This window comes from Phyllobates terribilis, unplaced genomic scaffold (genome assembly GCF_046119375.1).
Source record: "Phyllobates terribilis strain yellow unplaced genomic scaffold, ASM4611937v1 Scaffold_5__5_contigs__length_657084704, whole genome shotgun sequence".
NCBI classification, from domain to species: domain Eukaryota; kingdom Metazoa; phylum Chordata; class Amphibia; order Anura; family Dendrobatidae; genus Phyllobates; species Phyllobates terribilis.
The window spans coordinates 63124825-63150651 of record NW_027362765.1 but is presented as its reverse complement, the minus strand read 5'-3'; the positions used below and the strand labels follow the sequence as shown (position 1 = coordinate 63150651).

The 25827-nt window shown below is 46.9% G+C and overlaps 1 protein-coding gene across 1 annotated transcript in view; it reads right to left on the bottom strand.

Annotated features, from left to right (window-relative positions):
* Positions 1–3094: 3094 nt before the first annotated feature.
* LOC141271986 (uncharacterized) overlaps positions 3095–25827 on the bottom strand; it is a 1184418-nt gene continuing 1161685 nt past the window's right edge. Inside the window, exons 2-7 of the mRNA XM_073682245.1 lie at positions 15386–15535; positions 15077–15256; positions 14871–14994; positions 14691–14788; positions 14402–14492; positions 3095–4580 (exon numbers count right to left, since the gene is read on the bottom strand). Coding sequence (XP_073538346.1) covers positions 3325–4580; positions 14402–14492; positions 14691–14788; positions 14871–14994; positions 15077–15256; positions 15386–15463 — 1827 coding nt within the window. The 5' untranslated portion in view covers positions 15464–15535 and the 3' untranslated portion in view covers positions 3095–3324. The remainder of the gene's footprint in view (positions 4581–14401; positions 14493–14690; positions 14789–14870; positions 14995–15076; positions 15257–15385; positions 15536–25827) is intronic.

The following is a 25827-nucleotide window of genomic DNA, read 5'->3' as shown; positions in this document are numbered from 1 at the left end:
CGGCCATTTTGCCGAAGCACAGCACAGGGGTATGGACGGGTTAGGGAACCTCGCCTCCGCTCACCGCCGACGGGGCCACCGCAGCATCGCCCCGCCACCGCCGTGGCCGCAGTATAGCACCGCCGCCACCAACCTCCTTTATCTGGGACGCTAATCCGAAGAAGCCCTCCAGGTAAAATCCGTAAGTTCGCAATATAAGATGCACCCCCTTTTTCCTCCCAAATTTGGGGGAAAAAAGTGCGTCTTATAATCCGCAAAATACGGTACTTGGGAGGGGGGGAGAATTTACTGGAATCACATAAATTTGTAGGTAGTCCGAGTATATACCCTACCCGGTCACTGGTCCATAAAATTTGGTGAACATGAAAAAGACTGGAATGAAAAATACGATTTGAGAGTCTTCAGGGGTTGACACCTTTCAGTGGCTAACTGAAAAGATGGTAGCCATTAAAAGGTGTCAACCACTGAGGACTCTCAAATCTTAATATTTTTCTATTGTGACAAAGTCACTGTTAAAGTGCTGGAGGGGAAATATGTTTCACTGAGGCTTTTAGCTTCAGTGAATTAAAACCGTTAAGTTTCCTCCAACATGCTGGGGGGTTAAATCATCATTTCTAAAAGGGAGTGTTTTTATGTGAACAACCATAGTGAAGGGTGGGAGGCTGTTCTCCACATCTCCACCCCAGGGCGTGGTCTGGGGGGTTTAAATACTCGACCTGCTGAGGCATTCAGTGTTCAGTGTCTGGAGAAGCTAGCTCCAGAGAGGAGCTTGTGTGTTCTAACCTGAACCCTGTGTTTGCTGGACTCTGAGAGGGTGGATTCCCGCTACCACAAGGACTGTGTTTGGTATCACCACTTTGTTTGTTTTTTCCTGTTTTTGCCCAAAGAGCCATGATTGTTTTACTTCCCACTTTTTATGTTTCCTAATAAATCTGGGAAGAAATTAAAGAGACCGTGTTCCTGTATACCTCTATATGTAACCAAGTGAGCCGATCTACCACACTATTTACTGGCTAACACGGTACAAAGATATATATTTTTCCTGTTTGGAATGACAGTTGTGTACTTTGAGCAGTCTATCTGGAATAACTTTAATCTACAGGAGTTGCAGAGATTTGTGGTATTTGGAGAATGGAAGAATTGGGGATTGAAATAAGTGCATCAGCTATACTCGGATAACCATCTCAAGTCGTACGAACAGCTGAAATAGGAGATTAATTTGTGTGAAACTGAATTCTTTAAATACTTGCAACTAAGACATGCAATACGGGATCAGAAAGTCATCTCTGATCTTTCTATATCCTCTTATGAGAAGTTAGACTTCGTAGTACAGGGAAAATCATTGAAGGGAATCATCTCTTTGGTATACAGCCCATTGTTGCTAAAGATTTTGGGTGACTCCATGGCTCAGGTTCAGAGTAAAAGAGAGGAGAATGTGGGTAGCATTTCCACAGAGGAATGGAATGAGGTGCTGGTATCTCCAGTGTTGCTTTCAATAAATACGACGTAAAGAAGGTCTCTACTGTTTCTAATTCATAGAGTTTATAGGACCCCCAAGTTATTGTATAGAATGGGCCTAAAGACGGATGACTGCTATCCGTGTTGCAGGGAAGAAAATGCGGACCTGATGCACATGGTTTGGAGATGCCTGGGACTGGTGGGAACTTGGAAGAAGGAGGGGGGAATGTTGGTAGATTAATAGCAGAAGTGTTTAATATTCAAACCACGCTTAGTGCGAAAACCTGTGTGTTCATATTAACGGAGGTGGGAGGATCTCCCCAGGTACAGTTAGCTATTGCTAAAATACTCTACTAAACTAGAAAATCCATCCATTGCCACACACTGGCTGGCAAAGAGACCTCCCTGTGTAGAAGAAGTGGTCTATTTCCATTATAATGGGAAAAAAGGTTTATATCAAGAGGGAGGCGGTTGGTAAATTTGGCAAAGTATGGGGAGACTGGATTAGATCCACAGCTGTAGTTTTCGAGGAGCTTGCTAGAGATGTCTTATTTCATTTACTGATTCTATAAATTCTGATTATCACCTGTCTGGGTTGTAGGTTGATGTACTTGACTAATTGTCTAAGAGTAACACCTATTTGAGCATGTGTTACACGCACGCCACTAGGTTCAGATAGGGCGAGGCGGGATTCATGAATTCTTTGGAATCCTGGGGGAACCTTTACTTAGGGCGACCATAGGCTGCAGCTACGCTCAGGCACAAGATAGATTCAATTGCTGACCAGACACATCTGACGAGAGTCTTTTTCAATTTAATCTGAAGCACGGCACGTGCAATTCAGGGATATTACAGCAACAATCTTCATTACAGACAGTCTGAGTTTCTTGAACAACCGGCTCCAGTAACAATACAGTAGTTTCTTCACAAGGCACTGTATTACAGTCTCTTCAGTAGCATAATTCAGCATAGATTAGATCTCTTAGCAGAACACTTCTATGCATACACAACCACAGGCTTTTCCTTCACAAGGACACATTAGTACACAGCATTCTTTATCCTGCATGGAGATGGAGGGGGGAATGTTTTGATGAGGGAGATGATCCCTGTGACACAATTCCTTCCAGTCCTTATCTTCCTGCCCGATAATACTCTGCACTGTTAGTTCAGGGAGTTTATCTGACCTGTGTTTAGTTTCTCTCCTGATCTGAATCCTGTTCAGTTGCCTTCTGTCAGATACAGATAACACACCACCTTTCTCTTCGGCTTCAGCCAGACTACAATAACAAGTTCCCCACAATCCCCCTGGGGCTCTGCTAAAACACTCCCTGTCTCCAGTGACTGTGTTAACCCCTCTAGTTGCTGGATGCTTCTGAAGCACAACACTTCCTCTCCCCTGTGCTTGTGTTATTTGTAACAGTTGCTGGATGCTGTGGAAGCAACAGCACTATTTCTGCATGTCACATATGGGCATGGTTTTAGTGTATAGCACACTGTGGGAAAGAGTGGGGAGGGTGGATGTTAGTTCTATTTTGGAAAGGGGAGAACTATATGGTCGTTATTTGAAGACATTGAATGAACAATTGGTTTATATAGGTACTATTCCTGTACATGTACTGTATGACGACATGTAAAATAATTCTGCTGTAAACTATGTTATTTGGTGTTCAATAAAGTTTATTCATTTAATAAAAAGCATTTCTCACATTCTGAACAAGAAAAAGGATTCTCCCCTGTGTGAATTCTCTGATGCTTAACAAGATCTGATTTCTGGTGAAAATATTTCCCACATTCTAAAGAGGGAAAAGGCTTCTTCCCTATGTGACTTGTAAAATATTTCCCACATTAAGAACATGAAGAAGGCTTCTACTCGGTGTGAGTTCTCTGATGTGCGATAAGCTGTGATTTCTGTACAAAACATTTCTCACATTCTGAACAGGAAAAAGGCTTCTCTCCTGTGTGAGTTCTCTGATGTGTGATAAGCTGTGATCTCTGTATAAAACATTTCTCACATTCTGAACAGGAAAAAGGCTTCTCCCCTGTGTGGGTTCTCTGGTGATTAACAAGAATAAATTTCTGGTTAAAACATTTCCCACATTCTGAACATGAAAAAGGCTTCTCCCCTGTGTGAATTCTCTGATGTGTATTAAGGTGTGATTTATCTATAAAACATTTCCCACATTCTGAACATGAAAAAGGCTTCTCCCCTCTGTGGGTTCTCTGGTGCTTAAGAAGAGCCGATTTCTGGATATAACATTTCCCACATTCTGGACATGAAAAAGGTTTTTCCCCTCTGTGGGTTCTCTGGTGCTTAAGAAGAACTGATTTCTGGATATAACATTTCCCACATTCTGAACATGGAAAAGGTTTCTCCCCTGTGTGAATTCTCTGGTGATTAACAAGAATCCATTTTTGGTTAAAACATTTCCCACATTCTGAACAGGAAAAAGGCCTCTCCCCTGTGTGAGTTATTTGGTGTAGAACAAGATCACGTTTATGTTTAAAATATTTCTCACATTCTGAACAGGAAAAGGGCTTCTCCCTTGTGTGAGTTCTCCGATGTCTGATAAGATTTGATTTCTGGTTAAAGCGTTTCCCACATTCTGAGCATGAAAAAGGCTTCTCCCCTGTGTGAGTTCTTACATGTGCAACAAGTTGACATTTCTTTTTAAAATATTTCCCACATTCTGAACAGGAATAGGGCATCTCCCTTGTGTGAGTTCTCTGATGTCTGATAAGATCTGATTTCTGGTTAAAACATCTCCCACACTTGGAACAAGAAAATTTATTCTCTGCTGTGTGAATTTTTTCATGTTTAAAAAAAGCCTTTTCAAGAGTAAAACTATTTCCATATTCTGAATTTGAAAATGGCTTCTTTACTTTAGGAGAAATTTGTTTTTTAATGCTGATTTCATGACTTTGATTTTCCTTACTAGTTGGTAATGAATCAGAAGACTGGAGCTGTTTCAAAGAATCAGATGACAGATCTTTGCTGTGAAGGGATGATGGTATATCTGGAGTAATGGCATTCACTTCAATTGTATCCTGTGGGATCTCAAGATCATCTGATTTAAAAATTGAAGATGTCAGCTGTCCCTCTGAACTCCTGGTACAGTCATCTGCTAAGGATAAAATTAATTATTTTTGAATAAAATATCCATGAAATTTCTATTTTTGAACATTTCTACTTAAACTGTCAGAAAAAAAGGCAAGTTATGCAAAAATATTGAATTATTCACCAAGACAATGACAGCTCACAGTCTAATAGAAAAACTCATAGCATGAACCAGTGGAGCTTGGTGTTCAACTGTTTGTTCATTCTGCCTCCCAAATATGGAATAAAAAGCCACCAATGTTATGTAAGTGAAATTGATACCAATAAAAACTTCTACTCATCTCACAAAAAAACAAGCCCCCACTCAGGTCCATCATTTGTCAAATATTAAAACAGAGGTTTCCACGGGGGGCTGATATTACTAGCCAGGGAAGGGGCCAAATATTCCCTGGCTATTAATGACAGCTCACAGCTGTTTGATTAGCGTTTACTGGCTTGATTACAAGGTAACCCCCAGAAACAAATTGACGCAGGACCCCCCGATAAAAATCTAATCAGCAAAGGCTAAACAGACAGCTGTGAGCTGATATTAATAACCAGGAAAGGGGCCATGGATACTGTCCCCCTCGAGGCAAATAATTTCAGCCCTCAGCGCCCCCAGAAATGGTGCATCAATAAGATTCTGGCACTTAGCCTCACTCTTTCCATTTGCCCTGGTGCGGTGGCAAGTGGGGTAATAGGGTTGAGGTTAATGTCAGCCTTGTATTGGCAGCTGACATGAAGCCCAGGGGTTAGTATTGGAGAGGTGCCTATAAGACACCATAGTAAGTTTTGAAATAAACACGTGTAGCACCCTGAGGATTCGGCTGCTACAGGGGTATTGCACCTCAACCCAGAGGTGTGATATTCCACTCCCGGGTAAGGATGGAGTGTGGAACTGAGCTCAGAAAGCTGCATGCACTACACACATCCCATTTCCGAGGAGCAGACCAACGGTACTCCCACTTAGAAATGTGCAGGTACGACCGAGTCTGTTCCTGGCTGGAGTGGGAGGGGGGTGGTACATCCCAGTAGTGTAGGGGCAGATAGGGGGAGCAGCCTGGGTAAAGTTAGGAGCTCATTGGGTGCTGGTCACCTGAGCTCACACATAGAGGGAGTATATAAGGTGGGCACCATCTTAGGACAGGGTCTTTTGCAGAGTGAGGTCAGTCTGTCAGAGCTGAGTCAGAGAAGCAGAGCAGAGGAGAAGAGCAGCTCCAAGGCCAAGAGAGAGAGAGAGGAGAAAGAAAGACCCAGAGGGGGAGAAAGAAGGAACTCCAAGAGCCCAAATTAGACCAGAGGGTGAAGAGTTGGCAACAGGGTACCGGATCCCAAGCTGGCAGAGGCTACAGCACACCTTAGCCAGGAACCGGAGGTCGTGGGCAGGACCGATCTGCCACGATCACCCACTAAATCCACTCGGAAGGCAGACCAGGAATAGGGTCAGGGAACCCAGAGACAAGGGTTTACCACCAAGAGGCCCGAGGGAGCCGGACATAGGTGGATCCCTGGTGGGGAAGGCCAGAGAAGAGGACAGGACAGAAAGGGAGCTCAGGACCACGCTCCAGAATCACCTGGGGGTTGGCCGAGTCCAGGACCTGGTGGACGCAGCACGGCTCGGGTGGTCACTCAAGGCCGGAGTGACCAGAACAACTGCAGTAAGTAAACAAACCCTGAACTGCACCGCCCGACTCTGAGTCTCATTTCCATCCCCGCTGCACCACCACAACCCCCATCCTCTGCAACTGACCCCCTGAGGCTATACCCCTCCCGTTGGGGGTTATACTACCTGAGCTGCACATACATCACCAGCCTCAGCGGACCCTGCTGCAGCGGCGGCCGTATTGACCGCAAATCAACGGGTGGCGTAGTCGACATAAAAGAACATCTAGTAACATCATAAGGACTGCCACACACTGAGCTTGACACCCTGGGCACGGACCGGGTCACAGCCACTCGGAGACTACAACCCCCATCTGATCCGGCTCCGGGTATCCCCAACAACACTGGCCCAGGGGGCGCGTCACACGCAGCCTGAAAATAATCCTTTATTAGAAATAAAAGACTACACCCTGTTTAACACATTTATTTAAAAATAAAAAAAACAGTTATACTCACCTAACACCTAATCTATTGAAGCCAATGTTCCCTGCAAAAAAATAAATAAAAAGCTAAACATCCCTCACCTGTTTGAAGTGGACAGAATCCATAATCCAGCTGTGTGACGAGCTCTTGAGCATGAACGGTGCCATGATGCGACCACTCATGCTGAAGAGGAGAGAATGACTCGCTGCAGCGAGGTGATCCACCTATTTCTCCCAGCATGTTTCCCCTGCTTTTATGAAACACTGTTGTACATGATGTCCAATTCTACAAGAAATAAAAGACTTTTAGCCTATGGGTATTGTGAGTGTTGCAGTTCTATTTATCTTCTAATTTTCTAATATTGAGAAATATATATTCATGTTTTTTCCATGGGTTTGTTGGGTATTCAGCTATCTCCGAACATGTACCACGGTTAGTGCCGAGCTTTTTTTCTTACTTTCTACGGCTGGAGTAATAAAATGACATATTTGTCATTTTCACTCTCCAACATCCACTGCATGCTAATTTCCAGAAAGTGGCTGTGGAGTCAAAATTGTTACTACTTCAAAAGATTCAATCATTGAGGGTTATAATTTATAAAATGGAGTCACTTTATGGGGATTTCTACTGTCCTGGTTTTCTGCCATTTTGTCATATTAGGGCTTCTGCAAATGATGTGTCCCATCTCCTCTGGGATCTGCTCCTCTGACGTCTGCTTCTGTCCCCACGTACCACCTTATTCATGCTGCAGGCAGCGCTAGTGATGGAGGAGATGTCTGAACCAAAAGCTCTGGGTGGCGCAGGCTCTGTCCAGCCACTAAGATTAAAGTGCCTGGGACCTGTAGTACCATCCAGTCTGGCAGCATGGGTGTGTGTGCTGTCTAGCTGCTGTAATCTGCTCCCTACTTCAGCCAATGGCAAAGCACAGCACCCTAATAAAGGTTGAAGCATATTGCTGGAAGCTGCCAGATACAGCCTTGTTCTCCTCTGGTTCAGTCCTCTGCACTCAGCTCCCGGCTTGTGTATTTGTTTCCTGTTGTGACCCTGGCCCATTTACTGACTACTCATGTGTCTTCTGATTTTGTATTTTCTGTGCCCTCCTGGCTCTGACTCAGCTACCTGACTATTCTTCTTGCCATCTCACACCACAAAACAGCAGGTAACACCGTGGCCCAAGCCTAGAGGTCTCTGTGTAAGTCCAGATCCATGTGACGCGCCCCCTGGGCCTGTATTGTGCAGGGGAACCCGGAACCGGGCCTGTTGTAGAATGCTGGGGGTTGTAGTCTCCGTGTGGCGGTGACCCGGTCCGTGCCCAGGGTGGTCAAACTAGTGGCAGTCTTAGTGTATAGCAAATGTCCGACTACGCCACCCGTGGATTTCGGTCAGTGGGGACCGCCGCCGCGCTGCAGACCGCTGAGGCTGATGTTGTTTGCGCAGCTGAGTATGGGATAACTCCCCACGGGAGAAGTATTGCCTCAGGGCAGCTAATGTGAGAGATGATGGGAGTGATGGTGTGAGCGTCCCAGTGCTAATGGTGCTGGTGCGGCGAGGAACCACAGAGACGTGCGGTTGCAGTTTTCAATGCTTTACTCACAGTTGTTGTTCATGTCAATGCTGCAGGCGATGACTGCCCGAGCCGTGCTGCATCCACCAGGTGAGGGACTCGGTCAACTCCCAGGTAATTCCAGAGTGTGGTTCAGAGCTCCCTTCTCTACCTTTCTCTGGCCGTCCCCACCAGTGACCCACCTTTGTCCAGCTTCCTCGGGCCTTCTGTTGGCGAAACCTCTCCCGGTTTCCCTGACCCTATACGGTATGCCTTTCTGGTGGATGTAGTGAGGGGTCGCACCAAGATGTGGTAACAACCTCCGGTCTTTGGCTGAGGAATCTGTTGCCTCCACCAATTTGGGTTCCGGTACCCTGTTCTGCCAACCCTTCACCCTGTATCTCCTCTGGGCATATGGGGTTCCTTCGGTCCTTGTGTCTCTGGGCCTTTCTCTGTGTTCCTTGCTTCCTTTCTCCTCGGTTCCAGTTCCTTTCTTACTTTCCTTTCCGCTCCTTCTCCTCTCTCTTTCTGCTGTTTCTGGCCTCCACTCCAGGCCTGCCTCTGGAGCTGGGCCCAGACTGAGCCCCAGCTCCCTGTCAGCCCTCTCTGGCTGAACTACTGTCCTCTTCTCCTCCTCTCTGAACTGGCTGGACTCCACTGGACCCTGTTCTAAGATGGTGCCCACCTTTTATACCTCCCTCTCTGTGTATGAGCCCAGGTGACTTGCAACCAATGGGCTCCTACCTATGCCCAAAGACCCACCCATATCTGCTCCTACACCACTGGGTGTACTTTCCCCTCCCCACTCCAGTCAGGGACAGATGCTGTCGTGCCTGCACTTCTATCTTGTGGGAGCACCGTTGAGCTGTCCCTCGGAAATGAAGTGTGTGTGGTGCATGCAGCCTACCGAGTCCTGGTCCACATTCCATCCTTACCCGGGAGTGGAATACCACACCTCTGGTTTGAGGTGCAATACCCCTGTAGCAGCCGAGCCCTCGGGGTGCTACATTCCCCCCTGGTAAATCACAGCACGTCCTCAGGCTGGAAAAGAATAAAACTATTTAAAACATACAAATTTTAAAGTGCACTCACATATAAGATATTAACCAAAAACTCATCCCTTTATGAGAGGTACTCTTTTCTTTTTAACATTACTGGTACTCCTTTCCATAAAACATCTTGCTAATGCCACTGGAACTCTTTTAGCATATAAAACATCACACAAAACATTTGCAGTATTATTCTAGCAGCATATAAAACTTTCCAATATAAGACATTTTCAAATAAAACATTTTCTTCAAAAACACATTCTGGAGCTCTGGCCGCTGTGCAACTTGTGACCAGGTAAAGGTGCAACAGTCCATTTAATTCTGAGGTAGACGTTGCAGTTCTTTTATAAAACCAGTAGGGGGCGCTTTAAGAAGCGCAACTATTTACAAGGGATTGGCCGCTCTCAGTCCTCGGCCAGTGGGGGATAGGGGAATGGCTGCTCACAGTCCTCAGCCTGGTTAGGGATTGAGGGGGTTAACTTGCACACGGGTAACAGTCCTTTAACTATTCCACACTAGTCCCAACGGGGACAAAACTTCAATCAGCAGCAGTTCTCATAACAGTTCTTGTAACAGTTCTGGTACCCTGACGGGTAACTATATACAGTTCCACTTTACCGTTTACTGGTAACGGTGTCCTCCTGATGCTCCTTGCTCTTCCGGGTAATCTTCAGGTCCGTCCGGACCCTCAGGGTAGTCCATGTCTGGACGGTACCGCAGTTCCTCCTCCGTTAGACGGTGGACATGGAGGGCGTACAGTCCCTTTGCGCCCTTGTGCTGGGTGTAGGTGACCACGTCACCGGGGTACAGGTCACGGCCGTGATGTCCCTCTGGCAGGTGGCTTTCAACGTCCCTTCTAGTGACGAAGACGTCGGTGTCAGCCTCCGGGTCTCTGATGAAGCCCCAGCCATGCTCTAGCTGGAACTTGACTACGGTCCCGGTGGCTCTGGGACCGCGGATGGCGTGGGTGTCTTGTCGGGCCCTCCTCTTCTGTTCCGCGCTCCTGGCCTGGAGTCGCTCCTCCCTGATGCGCCTCTGCCGCCGCTCTCTTTCATAGGTGGCCAGCTGCTGACGGCAGCAATCCAGGCACTGGGCTGCTTCTGCCCGGGTCTCCTGGGTGAACCCCATGAGACTCTCGCCGGTGGGGTCCCATGCAAACTGGGCATCCTCCAGCGGGGGTGGAGCGATGTTGGCGGGCTCCGGGGCCGGGATCAGAGGCTCGCTCAGGGGTTGTTCTCCCCGAAGACGGGGGTTGTCAAACTCTGGTGGCCACTCAAAGGGCAGCCCATCTGGGCTGGTATGTTGGGCGTACAGGTCCGCACCCAGGGGCGGCACCGCGGGCCTCGGACGTGTGGCAGCGCCCGGGGGCACTCGGCCTTGCGACCAGGTGGTCGCTTGTTGGTCGCGCCCAGGGGTGGCACCGCCAAGGTAGGGGGCGCTGGTGAGGCAGCGGCGCCCGGGTGTGCTGGGCCTTGCGTCCTGGCCTGTGACGTCTCCCACGTTACGGCGCCCGGGTTCAGAGGGCACAGCGCGGGGCGGGGCGTGATGACGGTTCTCGCTGCCTGAGGCCTAGCTGGCGGCGGTGGAGGCGTGGTGTCAGGTACGGTCCCCGGGGCTTTGGGTCCCGCAACGGAGGGTGAGGGCAGGCTGGTATTCCCAGGGCTTGGGGTGGTGGCGTCCCCATTACCTGCCTCGGTCTCCATGGCCTCCTCTGCGGCGTCGTCTGCAGCTGCCGGTCCCAGCGGGGTCCTCCGCTGGCTGCCTTCGTGCTGCCGGGTCATCTCCTCCTTCCACCCGGCAAACACATCCCGCTGCGCCCGGACCATTCTTCTGTTTAGGTCTTCCAGCGCTGCGCGCGCACTGCCCGGGTCTCTAGGCAGCTGGGCCAGCAACTCTGTCAGGCTGCAGGGTGGCTCAGCTTGCAGCAGGCTGCGGGCCAGGGTGCTGGTGGAGTTCTCTGCTCCTTCCATCTCCGGGTGCAGCAGGTCCAGACTGATCAAGGCCGCACCCAGCCCCTCAGTTTTCTTTCCTATCCGCCCCCATGGGGTTTGTCTTGGGGGCATCTGCTGACAATCACCCTCAGGGGCAGCCCCCCCACGTTGATGGACATCTCCACTGCTGCACTCATGGCTGGTGGGGGCGGGCTCCTTCTTTGGCGCCATTCTGGGACCTGGCCCACGATGGGAGGTGGCTTCCTGCTGTCCTTTGGTGCGCACATAATGGCGTCCGCTCTGCCAGGGCGGGAAAAACGGATGAAGACGGCGGGAAACGGTCCAAGATGGCGTCCGATGGCGGGAATCGGCTCCGGATGGCGGGAAACGACTCCGGACGGCGGGAAACTTCTGGAAATGGCGGGAGACTTCTTTTTAAGGTACATGTGCAGTTTTCTCCAGGCACGCAATACCCGCTTGTGGCGGGTTGGTAATGATCCTGCCGACTACGCCAAAGTTGACACGCCCCCTGGGCCTGTATTGTGCAGGGGAACCCGGAACCGGGCCTGTTGTAGAATGCTGGGGGTTGTAGTCTCCCTGTGGCGGTGACCCGGTCCGTGCCCAGGGTGGTCAAACCAGTGACAGTCTTAATGTATAGCAAATGTCCGACTACGCCACCCGTGGATTGCGGTCAGTGGGGACCGCCGCCGCGCTGCAGACCGCTGAGGCTGATGTTGTTTGCGCAGCTGAGTATGGGATAACTCCCCACGGGAGAAGTATTGCCTCAGGGCAGCTAATGTGAGAGATGATGGGAGTGATGGTGTGAGCGTCCCAGTGCTAATGGTGCTGGTGCGGCGAGGAACCACAGAGACGTGCGGTTGCAGTTTTCAATGCTTTACTCACAGTTGTTGTTCATGTCAATGCTGCAGGCGATGACTGCCCGAGCCGTGCTGCGTCCACCAGGTGAGGGACTCGGTCAACTCCCAGGTAATTCCAGAGTGTGGTTCAGAGCTCCCTTCTCTACCTTTCTCTGGCCGTCCTCACCAGTGACCCACCTTTGTCCAGCTTCCTCGGGCCTTCTGTTGGCGAAACCTCTCCCGGTTTCCCTGACCCTATACGGTATGCCTTTCTGGTGGATGTAGTGAGGGGTCGCACCAAGATGTGGTAACAACCTCCGGTCTTTGGCTGAGGAATCTGTTGCCTCCACCAATTTGGGTTCCGTTACCCTGTTCTGCCAACCCTTCACCCTGTATCTCCTCTGGGCATATGGGGTTCCTTCGGTCCTCGTGTCTCTGGGCCTTTCTCTGTGCTCCTTGCTTCCTTTCTCCTCTGTTCCAGTTCCTTTCTTACTTTCCTTTCCGCTCCTTCTCCTCTCTCTTTCTGCTGTTTCTGGCCTCCACTCCAGGCCTGCCTCTGGAGCTGGGCCCAGACTGAGCCCCAGCTCCCTGTCAGCCCTCTCTGGCTGAACTCCTGTCCTCTTCTCCTCCCCTCTGAACTGGCTGGACTCCACTGGACCCTGTTCTAAGATGGTGCCCACCTTTTATACCTCCCTCTCTGTGTATAAGCCCAGGTGACTTGCAACCAATGGGCTCCTACCTATGCCCAAAGACCCACCCCTATCTGCTCCTACACCACTGGGTGTACTTTCCCCTCCCCACTCCAGTCAGGGACAGATGCTGTCGTGCCTGCACTTCTATCTTGTGGGAGCACCGTTGAGCTGTCCCTCGGAAATGGGGTGTGTGTGGTGCATGCAGCCTACCGAGTCCTGGTCCACACTCCATCCTTACCCGGGAGTGGAATACCACACCTCTGGTTTGAGGTGCAATACCCCTGTAGCAGCCGAGCCCTCGGGGTGCTACACATGTAAAGGGGTTAAAGGGTGATAGGCAAGGCAATTCCTATTTTGGACACTAGCTACTTTAGTCAAAAACTGTGAGTATAAACAAGAACACATCTAGTGAAATGATCAAACTCAGCAGTCTTCATCAGTAAAGAATGAGTAACTAGTGGTGAAACCTCTCTGGGGTAATTAGAGTATGGGGCTTGGTGGCTCTTGACAATTAAAACTATCGTAAGAGCCAATATTTTCTGTTGGATTAATTTCTTGAAGAAATATTAGACATTTAATGAGAATATTTTATAATAGGGCAGAGCTGAGGTGTCTTACATTTAGATCTCGGGCATCTGGAAGAGGCAATGGAGACCTTTTTTTAAAGACTACCAGAGAGATACAGACTCACATAAGTGAGGCCGGCTGGTCCCACCACAATCAAACCACCATACAGAATGAACCTTTAAAAAACGATATAGAATAAAAAATATGTTACAACCCCAACAACAACGTATGTTTGGGTGGAGAACTCCAACACTAAAAGTTGCAGTCATTTCTGGTGGACCATTGGAACTACTATGAGTCCTGACCAGAAGAGTACAGAAGGTATTAGTGCTCCCATTTCAGGATAGATTGTGCAGTAATCTGAATTCCTTAGAATTGGAAACATAATGGAATTTTGGAAGTGGAATGAATCCATTAAACCAGGGCTCAAGCCATGTCAACACATCTCCTGCAGATGTGAATAAGTGTATATTACATCCATTATCCACACACAGCTTAGGGATATATCATGGCACAAGTGTAATGTTTTTTATGTAGTTTATCGCAATCCAGTTTGAAGTTAGTTGGTTTGAAAAGAAATTGAAAAGTCAGGATAAGATGAAACTCTGTTGTTGTTATACAGAAATTCACACTTGGCCTCACTGCACATTTAATACTGTCGACCATAAAATGTGATCATATGATCATATTTAGCAGCACAGAAAGGAGAGAAGGTAGATTCATCCCGTAAGATATCAGGGATCTAGGAAGACAACAGCATCATTCCCCTCCGCTTTCTTTTACAGACCCATCATAATATTTTTCTTCAAATGATTTTCTAACTTGTCAGCACATTCTACGTACGCTGTCATTTTACTTTGTAGTTTACAGATCTGGGCAGGTAATGATCAGCGTCTTCTAATCCCAGGGGGTAGGTGGATCATCCAGGTTGTACGCTCTATAGAAAAGGGCTTTCAATACTCAAACTTATTTGAACAGTTCTGGGAGGAGGAGAATGTTGTGGTCAATAGGCAAAATGGTGATCACATGATTGTGATACGGCCAGACTACACCAGCGATAAAGCAGCCACAGCCGGTGACCGAGAAGAATCTGTGACTTCTCTGCATTGAGTGGTTACTACTCACCTGGGTAGCCATATGTAGCAATCTCCTCTTTACACCAGTCATCACCCCTCACATATGTCTCTGTAGTATTAATAAGGGTCAGATCTTCATCCTGAAACAAATATTGTAAAAGTCACTGACAGATGGAGAAGTCACATCTATGATCGGCTCTAATCCTGTCATCTCCACCGTTCTCATTATTCAAGTATAAAACATATAATACTGGTGGGTAAAACAAGACTGAACACAAGCCCTTCACAGCCGTCTACACATCATAGGGGAGATCTCATGACACTTTCTCTCCATCTACCTGATAATCTTGAGGAACATTCGGATCTTCTTGTTTACAGTCCTGTGGAAGAAGAGGACGGAGACATCTCTCTGGTGTTGTCCTCTTACTGGATAGATCTGGAGTAAAACATACAGGCACTGAATTCATTATTTTCACTCAGATAATTATAGACCGTGTGTATTTAGTTCTGTCTATTACCTGGTGATGTGAGGGGCTGGGGAACCTCCATCATGACGTCCTTGTACAGATCTTTGTGTCCTTCTAAATACTCCCACTCCTCCATGGAGAAATAGATGGTGACATCCTGACACCTTATAGGAACCTGACACATACAATGATACCATCATCCCCCGATCCCTTCATAGCGTTACTGTATAATGTCCCAGCATTCCCAGCAGTGTCACCTCTCCAGTCAGCAGCTCAATCATCTTGTAGGTGAGTTCTAGGATCTTCTGGTCATTGATGTCCTCATGTATCAGGGGGTGAGGTGGAGGTCCTGTGATTGGGCTCAGGGGTCTTCCCCATCCCTCAGACACAGGGGCCTGACAGCGCTCACTAGAGGTCTTCTTCACTAATATGTAATCCTGGTTATGGAGAGACACATTAATAAATCTCACTACAGACATTTCCAGAGTCCTCACCTCTCCAGTTCTGTCCATCTGTTATTCCCATAGATAAGAATGATGTAATGTGACATCATCAGAATCTCTCACCTCTCCAGTAAGCCGGAAGAGGATCTCTAGGGTGAGGTGTAATAATTTCTCTGCCATCTTGTCTCTGTCCAAATCCATCTTTGATGGGCAAATGAGGAAAATTCTCTTTATTAGAAGATCTTCACTGAGAGGATCCGATATTGTAGAGACCTGAATAGGAAGATGAGCCGTTGTAACATCATAAAAATCCTGTGTAATAATACAATTACTGGAGATAATAAAGGAAACATATGAGAAGATTTATTATTTTACAGTATTTAGTTTTCTTCTTTACATCTACTAATAAAATCTATATATTTTAGGCCACAGACAACAAGCAGTTTCTTCCTCTGAGTCTGCAGCTGAATACGTTTCTCATAGACTCATCTTCTATAACGCTAATTCTCATCTCATTTATCAACTCTGGAATTGGCATTAGAAATATTGTAGGAGATATTCATTACATGAGACATGAACTACTTCATGATGAGGGTGACATCTTCATCTTCTACTACAGCTCTAGAAACATATTTGGGCAGAATCGTCACCGACTACATCAGAAAACTAAATAAGGCAAAATAATAAATCTCATATGTTTCCCTTATTCTCAATTAGTTACCTTTTAACTTCCCCGTACATATTAGACTAAAGCTGAATGAAAGCACTTATTTTGGGAGGTTTGCTTGGCTAGATAATCTATTTGGGGCCTCCCAACAGATGATGTCAGGGCAGAGAAAGATCTGGCATCCCGAATTTCAGAGGCTAATCCATTTGTTCTTTCTGTAGATTATCCGATATATATTTGGCATAGTCATATCTCCCGACTCTGCAGAACGCGTGCAACCATTCTATTTGGAAGGCCTGGAACAGATGGCATGGAGATGAATGAGGGAGGCCAAATTCCACAAATAAATTTTTCTTTACTTAACAAGAACTTGATGAGAAGAATATACATCAGATAGCAGGCTCAACAGTTTATGAAAGCTTCTTCTGCATTATGCAGAGTCAGGAACTTTCTGGTTACATGTGGCTTTACAGAACTTTTGTTACAAGCTACAACAGTCCAGCACATCATTATGGAAAGGTCCATCAACCCTCGCGGGGACCATATGGGTCAAGATGTGTCACTACGGCCCCTCAAAGCTATTCACAGCTCCCAGTTGATTTCTGAGGACCTCACTGGCTGAGGACTCCTCACTAGTACTCTCAGGGTATATGCCCACGATTAGGATTTGCTGTGGGTTTGACGCTGCATGTTTAACAAGCAGTGGCCAGATGTTACAGCATAGTAGATGGGATTTGTAGAAATCCTATGTCCACTATGTGTCTCTGTGCACCTCTGGATCACCCATGGAAACTGACATGGGGCGCGTCTTTCAGACTCGCAGCATGTCAATTTCTCTAGCGGGTTCGCCTGTGGACTTTCCCCATAGATTAACATCAATGAGGGAAGTCCGCATGTAAAAAAAAAAAAATTGTGGCAGCTCATTTGCATGAATGAGGGCGGAAGCCGTGCGGATGTAGTGTAGCGCCAGGGCCGCAGGCAGCTTCGGATTGTGGGCACACAGACTCAAACTCCATTAAATGAGGACCACACAGTCCTTGCTGTGGCACTGCATCTTCAGCTCTCCATAGGAGACTCGTGTGCCAGTTTGGCGACACTGTAGCTTCCTCTCTAGCATAGACAATTGTTTGCTTAAATGCTGTTATTCTAAGATCCTTCCTTAACTTAATCCCCTTTAATTAGGCCTTCTGCCACCCTGGGCAAAGTTCCTTACCATTTAAGTAGGCCTCTGAGTCCTGGCCTGAGCTAAGGATTTCACCCTGCTCTTTGTCTCCGTTATGCTTCCTGCCAGGAATCTGGATTCCCACTGCCATTATATCTTTGCTTTCCTTCAGAATGTACTATCTGATGTCTCAACATCTTTATCAATGATTTAGATGAAGGAATTGAGGGTAAACTGATTAAATTTGCTGATGACACAAAGCTAGAAGGGATAGCTAATACTAGAGAAGAGAGAGTGGATTCCAAAAGATCGAAACAACAGAATGGTTTTTAACAGGGAGAAATGCAAAGTCTGGGCATCTGGGCAAGAAAAATGAAAAAAGCATATAAATAATGGGAGGAATATGGCTAAGCAACAGTACATGTGAAAAAGACTTGGGTATACTAATATATCACAAACTGAACATGAGTCAACAGTGTGATGCAGCAGCAAAAAAGGCAAACAGTTTTGGGTTGCATTAACAGAAGCATACAGTCTAGATCACATGAAGTAATTATCCCCCTCTTCTCCTATTTGGTCAAACCTCATCTGGAATACTGTGTCCAGTTCTGGGCACCACATTTTAAAAAAGACATGAAGAAACTGGAGCAAGTTCAGAGAAGAGCGAACAGAATGATGACCGGTCTGCAAACCATGTCCTACGAGGAACGGTTAGAGGATTTGTGAATGTTTAGCTTGCACAAGAGAAGACTGAGAGGAGACTTAATAGCTGTCTACAAATATGTCACACTGTAGAAGGATCATCTTGATTTTCATTTGCACAAAGAAAGACTAGAAGCAATGGGATGAAATTGAATAGTAGAAGAGACAGGTTAGATATTAGAAAAAACTTTTTGACAGTGAGGGTGATTAACAAGGGGAACGTGCTTCCATGAGATGTGGCGAGTTCTCCTTCAATGGAAGTCTTCAAACAGAGGCTAGACAGATATCTGTCTGAGATGATTTAGTGAATCCTGCATTGAGCAGGGTGATGGACCAGATGACCTAGGAGGTCCCTTTCAACTCTACTGTTCTATGTTTCTACACGCCCATGCCTATCCAACTGTCATGTGGTAAATATCTCATAGGTCCTGGGTTCATTGGTATCTGCACCAAGAATGGGGCTGAGTATTTATTAATTAGCCATGGGGTGGATGGTTAACTAGCTATCACCTGCTTAACTTGCGGCAGGAATTACCTCAGTATCCACAATACATAACAGCAAAGAGGTATCTTTTAAAATATAACCTTTAATAATTTTTATATAGAAAATTTCTATCCTAGATATTCGATACCAGATTTCTCATTACCCCTATTAACCTCAGGACACAAGTATGACCAATCCAGTATGTCAGTAAAGTTACGGTCATTAATTTATACACATACAGTCCTGATTGTTAACAAACTTAAATCATAATCTAAAGTGCTTTCATGCTTAATAAAAAGAAAATTTGTGGATCTCACCCATTTTTCGCATGTGGACACCATTCAGGGTTCTCCGTTCGTCCTAGTAGATCTTTTCTTAAGGACTATAGCTTGGAGGATTTTCCTTCCGAAGGCTAAATATTTTACAGACATCAAATCTAATCTATAATGATTGCTAAAAGTATGGACCGAGGACCAGGTAGCCGCTCTGCAGATCTGTTCGATGGAAGCGCTGGCCCTTTTGGTCCAAGAGACAGACATAGCTCTGGTGGAGTGAGCTTTTAGTGACTCAGGAGGAGGAAGGTCTTGATTTTTATGAGCTTCTGTGATTGCCTTTTTAATCCAGTTTGCTAGAGAGCTCTTGGAGGCTTTCTTCCCTTTATTTGGTCCCCAGTATTTGACAAAAAGGTTTTTGTCACGGTCTCCACACTTTCCTTGTCTGCTATGTTACTATCGTGTGGAGGCTGTCAGTCTGTTTTGGTTTTGCTGGGTTGTTTCTGCAATCATCTGTGTTCACTTCCCTTGATTAGTCTTCTACTTAAGCATGCTAGCTCCTTCACCCAGTGTCAATTGTACACTTGCTGTTGCCTGTGTAGGACTGATCTCTCTGTGCCTGACTATTTTCCCTTTCCTGGATTTTGACCATTTGCCTGTTATCTGACTACTCTTTTGTCTGCTCCCTTTGTACTGCGCCATTTTCCTGGACTTTACTTTGGATTGTTTGACCTCCCTCTATTTATCTAGTAAGAAGCACTTACATAATATTTCTTTCAGCAATATTAGTCTCTTCTCTCTTCTGAGCCTGTTATTTCTGTAGTGACTCGCGTCACAGTATTGATCTTTCCTCCAAGGTTCCGCCTGTTCTAGATAGTAGAGGCTGGTTCTTCGAATATCTAAAGAATGGAACTCTGATTCTTTATTGTCCTTTAGATTTTGACAGAAGGATGGAAGAATTATTTCCAGGGACATATGAAAATGAGATGATACTTTTGGAAGGAGAAGAAGGGTCAAGGAGGAGGATTATTCTGTCATCCAGGATTTTCAAATAAGGTTCCCTAAAGGATAGGGCCTGGATCTTGCTGACTCTTCTTGCTGTTGTTATGGCTACTAATGGAGCTGCCTTCCAGGATAATTTGTCCATTGAATTTGGGGCATAAGTGCAAAAGGGCATGATAGTCAGTCCCTTCAGAACTATATTCTGGTCCCAGAATGGAATCACATTGGGCCTTCTTGGACATATTCTAGAGGCTGCTGTCATGGCCCTCTTTATCCACTGGTGGTATGCCAGGTTTTGGTCAAAGAAAGAACTCACAGCAGAAATCTGGACTTTCAGTGTACTAGGTTTTAACCCCTTTGATAGACCATCCTTTAAAAAGTCCAATATCTTGGCAATATCAGGATGAAATGGATCGATTGGGGTAGATCCATACCATGCAGAGAAGGTCTTCCAGATTTTAAGGTAGATGGCATTAGTGACCTGCTTTTTTGTAGGGTACTTATGACGATATCCGAGAGACCTTTGGCTTTTAGGATTAAGGCTTCAGAAGCCAGGCTGTAGGGAGCCGGATGAAATATTGGACCCTGATGAAGTAGGTCGTGGTCTGGTGGCAGGATAAGAGGTTCTTCTGAGTTTAGAAAGTTCAGAGCCCCAAACCAGCTTCTCTTTGGCCATAGAGGGGTGATGAGAATGGTCCTGGTTTTTTCTATTCTGACTTTTTGCAATGTTCTCAGTAGTAATGGAATTAGAGGGAATGTGTAGACCAACCTGAAGTTCCATGGGTGAGAAAAGGCATCGACCCTTGAATGAGTCTCGCTTGGATCTATGGAGAAATATTGATCCACTTTTGTATTCTGCTAACTCGCAAAGAGGTCTACCTCTGGGTGACTCCATATCGTGGTTATTAGCTGAAATGCCTTTGAACTAAAGCTCCATTCTCCCGGATTTATATCCGTCCTGCTCAGGAAGTCAGCCTGAATATTGTTGGTTCCCTTTAGATGAAGGGCTGATATAGACAGGAGTTGATGTTCTGTCCAGAAGAAGATTCTTGCCGAGACTTCTCAAAGGCTCCCGAACTTTGTACTGCCCTGATGACGTAGATGGGCGACAGTCGTCATGTTGTCTGAATAAATTATGACATGAGTTCCCTGGAGTATAGAACCTGCTGCCCTCAGGGCTTCCTCCACCGCTCTTAACTCTCTGAAATTTGAAGATGCCTTGGAAGACCCCTGGGATGCAGCTGCTCCCCAACCTCTTTTGCTGGCGTCTGCTGTTGAACCCAAGAAATTCCCTTTGTCAAATTTCCTGGGTTGAGCCAACAGTTGAGAGATATTTTTACATGGTGGGGAAGGGAGATTTTGGTGTCTGGAGTTTTGTCCCAGCGAGAGAGAATAAAGTTCTGGAGGACTCTCTAATGAGCCTGGGCCCAGGGAACTGCCTGAATGCAAGCTGTTATTGATCCCAGGATCAACATGGCGAATTTTATGGACACCGTCTTTTAGTTCTTTAGTAGCCGGATCTTTGACTTCACATTTAACTGTGTGGTTGCTGGTAGTGAGGATCTTTGATTCCGAGAATCTAAGAGGATTCCTAAGAGCTTTTGGGTTGATGCGGTTAGAACTGATTTTTCCAGATTTATGATCCAGCCTAAGGATCTTAGGATACGTAGGACTGATTGGATTTGTTTTTGAGGTCGGGAACAGAAGAAGCCATGATGAGGAAATCATCCAAGTAAGGAACGATGCAAAGTTTTCTCTCCTGATAAATGCGACCACCATGATTTTTGTCAAGGTCAGGGGAGCTGAACAGATGCCAACGGGAAGGACCTTGAACTGAAAGTGGCACACAGTCTGGTTTAGTGTGACTTCAAACCTCAGATATCGCTGGTAATCTGGATGGATGAGCACATGATAATATGAGTCTTTGAGGTCTACACTAGCCATGACAAAGTTTTTGCTGATTAATGAGACTGTGGATTTTACAAACTCCATTTTGAATCTCTGGTAAAGTATATACTGATTCCGTCGCTTCAGATTGATGATAACACAATGGGTCCTGTTTATTTTTTTTACCAGAAATAATTGGGAGTAATGGCCCTTGCCCTGTTCCGCTTTTGGCATGGGAGCAATTACTGCTGATGATAGCATTTGCTGAAGTTCTGATTCTAGGATGCTCCGAAACTGTGCAGATAGGAGAAATGTTACTTCCAGTCTCTGTGGGGGAAAGGAGGAAAGCTCAATTTTTATTCCCGTCCTAACCCAATCTAAGATTTTGTGGTTTGATGTTATTTCCCACCAGTCCTGAGATTCTGCTTCCCACTTGTGTAGCGTTGGCATCTCTGCCTCCTGACCGGCAGAGACGCCGATCCCCTTACCGCCGCAGCCCCGGTCCCGGTGTCCACTGCTCCTCCTCCTCGCTCCCATGCTGTGCTTGCCCAGGGTGCGTGCACCGTACGCAGATCCCAAGGCACTGTGCTTAGGGCGCACGCGAGAGCGATCCCTGCTTCTTAAAAGGTCCGCGCGTGCCGTGCTAAAATGTCCCCGACCAATGGCTGGAGGACATCTGCTATTTAAGGCACCTCCCCCAAAATGGAGGTGCCTGTGCAATGTTGTAGTTTGTGTGCTAACACTCTCTCCAGCCCTCAGGTCCCAGTGCTGCCCGCCAGCCTGTCTATCAGCCGTGCCCGCCAGCCTGTCTATCAGCCGGGCCCGCCAGCCTGCCTGCCTGCTTACCAGCCATGCCCGTCTATCTGCCGTGCTAGTCAGCGTCAGCTGTCAGTCCCATGGGAGTCGCCTGCCCTCACACGAGGTCAGTCCCAGAGTAGCAACTGGTCCACCTCCCCGGTCCCTTCTTGGTTCAATTCATTTCATGTGTCTCTCCTCAAGCCTGCCTGTCATCCTCAATTCATTCTCTGACGATCCATGTACCACTCATGCTCCAGTCTTCACTGAGGACGTTTTTGAGGTAGAGAACATTCTGGCTACCAAGAGGGTAAGAGGAAAGACTTTCTTTCTTGTGCATTGGAAGGGGATTGGTCCTGAGGAGAGGTCATGGAAGCCCAGGGAGAACATTCATGCTCCTCTTCTTCTGGAGAAATTTCTTGCGAGCTTGAAGAAGAGGGGGCTTAGAGGATGGGGAGGTACTGTAGCCTCCTGCCCGGCAGAGACGCCGATCCCCTTGCCATAGCGGCCCCGGTCCGGTGTCCACTGCTCCTCCTCCTCGCTCCCACGCTGTGCCTGCCCGGGGTGCGCACACCACGCGCAGATCCCCGGAAACTGTGCTAAGAGCACGAGCGTGCGCCCCCTGCTTCTTAAAGGGGCCACGCGCGCCGTCTTAAAATGTCCCCGGCCAATGGCTAACACTCTCTCCAGTGCTCAGGTCCCAGTGCTGCCCGCCAGCCTGTCTATCAGCTGTGCCCGCCAGCCTGTCTATCAGCCGTGCACATTTGTCTATCAGCCGTGCACGTCTGTCTATCAGCTGTGCACGTCTGTCTATCAGCCGTGCCCACCTGCCTGCCAACCTGCTGTGCCGGTCTACCAGCCTATCTGCCGTGATAGTCAGCGTCAGCTGTCAGTCCCATGGGAGTCACCTGCTCTCACACGAGGTCGGTCCCAGAGCAGCACCTGGTCCCCTGTCTCGATCCCTCCTTGGTTCACGGAGTCGACTAAGCCACTGTATAGCCAAGGTCAGTCTGAGTAGATCCCTAGTTACGCCCCTCTGGTCCCTCCTTGTACCACTGCACAGTGGTTCACCATCTGGACCCATAACAACTTTTTTGGCGTTATTGCCTATCAGAACATTGGTTTTGAAAGATACTTTTCCCTCTTCCCCCTTTTGGGTAGCTTCAACGTCCTGATTTACTTTTTCCTCTGTATGAGGAATTTTGTGTTTGTGGGGGACAAAATGGTCTTCTTTTGAGGGTTTTCAGCTCTGAGAGAGACTTCTTTTTATCGGTTACCTTCACCAGTAAATCGTCCAGTGCTGGACCGAACACATATTACCCTCTGCATGTAATGGAGCATAATTTGGATTTAGATAGGATGTCTCCACTCCACATCTTTAACCATAGTGCTCTTATTGCGGTGTTGGAGAGGACCGAAGTTCTTGCTGCTATCCGAACAGATTCTGCGGAGGCATCCGTTTAGGAACCCCGCTGCCTTTTGTAAGAGAGGCAATGACGTCAGAAGATCTTCTCTAGGGGTACCTCCCTTGATATGATCCTCAAACTGATGCAATCAACAGAACAGGGTTCTCATGAAGCAGGTGGATGCGACATTAGATTTTAGGGTGGCAGCCGATGTCTCCCAGCACTTCCTCAGCAGACTATTCATCTTACGGTCAAGTGGATCTTTAAGCTGGGAGGAGTCTTCAAAGGGTAGGGTAGTCTTTTTTTTGCTACTCTGGCAACCTGAATGTCGACTTTAGGAATTTCTGTCCAGCATTTAGAAATGTCCTCATCCGAGGGAAAGCGGTCATTTAGATCAGATGGAATGTTCAGCTTCCTTTCTGGAAACTCCCATTCATCCAGAGTTAAATTCTGGACATTCTGGACAATGTCATGAAGGGGGATCACCATTTTCCTTCTTGATCTTAACCCCCCGAACAGTTCATCTTGGACCGTGAGTGACATTTTCTTTTCTTCCACTCCCATTGCAATTCTGACAGCGAATAAAAGTTACTCCATGTCATCAGAGGAAAAGGAGATTTTTTTATCTTCTTGCTTAGTGTTATAATTTGGAGTTATTTCGCCTTCCTCCAACCATTCTTCCGGAGCTGAATTTTCCGTATCCGAGTCTGAGCTTTCTTCTGGGGCGTATTTCCTCTTTTTGATATTGAGGGACCCCCAGAATACAATTATGAGAAGGTGGCTAAGGACGACTGGATCTCCTGGAGAACCATTTCTCTGACTTAACAAAAAGGGGAAGACATATGGACGGATCCTACACAAAGGGGGACCTACCCTTACCTAATATACTCACTGGGCCAGGGATTGCGCTGGGCTCTGCAGATGCAGCTTTAAGGGAAGACACATCCATCATTAGAACCTCAGTCCTACCTTATGGTGTCTTCAATCAGGGTCCTTTTATGCAGGATACCGAGATCCAGAACATTCCTCATCCAACAGGAAGAGATCTCCCTTCTCCTAACGTCAGGTCCTGTAATTTTGAAGTGATGTCGCACTTTACTGAATTGCCTGGCACACATCACTTCCTACGCGCGCTTCACTCTGCAAGAGAAGCACCGGAGGAGAGATACATTCGCAGTGCCCAGAGGAGAAATGGAGACATCGTCAACTGGCTGGGGAGCTACAGGAGGCCCCCAGCCCTCTCTACCACCATCCAGCATTGCCCAGGCGCAGGAGGATGGTGCGGTCCCCCACAGGAGCAGCACAGGGAAGGAAGGCACAGGGCGATCGATCCAAGGCTTAAGGTATCTAAAATGGGAAAGCTATTTGGCGGCCACAGCCCCCCAGAAAGAAACCTCTTCATCCCTTAGGGACAGGAAAAACACTAAGGATGGAGAGAGACAATCTTGTGTTTTCTGTCCCTAATAAGGATGGGTAGGCATTGTCATGGAGGGGATTAGAGAAAGTACTTTCATGGGGAGAGGAGAGTCAAAATGTACCAAAAAGCCCAGTAGGAGTTGTCAGCCCAAGGAAAAGACCACTCAGATCCCCGCCTCGCATTTCGTTGCTGCTTCATCATGGAGGAATGTTCTATGGATCGGCGAACAGGACCTTTTGTTGACGCGGCAACTGATCACATGGCACAGAGGATGACCAATCACGTATGGTGTCTATGGCGCATACGCGCACACGTCACTAATAGTTACAGTGCACCAGACTACTTTGTTGTGACTCTTGATACTTTTGAGCACCAGACTGAGTTGTCAGCACCTCTGTTTGTTTGTCATGCATTTTTAAAAGCAATTCATGTTTTGTAATTTATAAATATTTATATTCAATAAAGATTATTACATTTTGATGCGACAAAACTCCAAACTTTCTCCTCTATGTTATAAATTTTCTATGGAGTTGTTTAGAAGGGTCACCTGAGGCACGTGCCTCAAGCTGACCATCTTATTATGCAGGCGTTATACCTTGTGAGTTTTTGGCTAACAATAAAATATGAGATGATAGTTCATAGTATATTCCTAAATGGTCAAATTTGACCTCTATTGCATAGAGATACACAACAGTTGTTAATTACTAAATAGTAGCTGATAATTCTGATTAAGAAGCTCAGATATCTCAATGAAGTACAACAATATGTGAA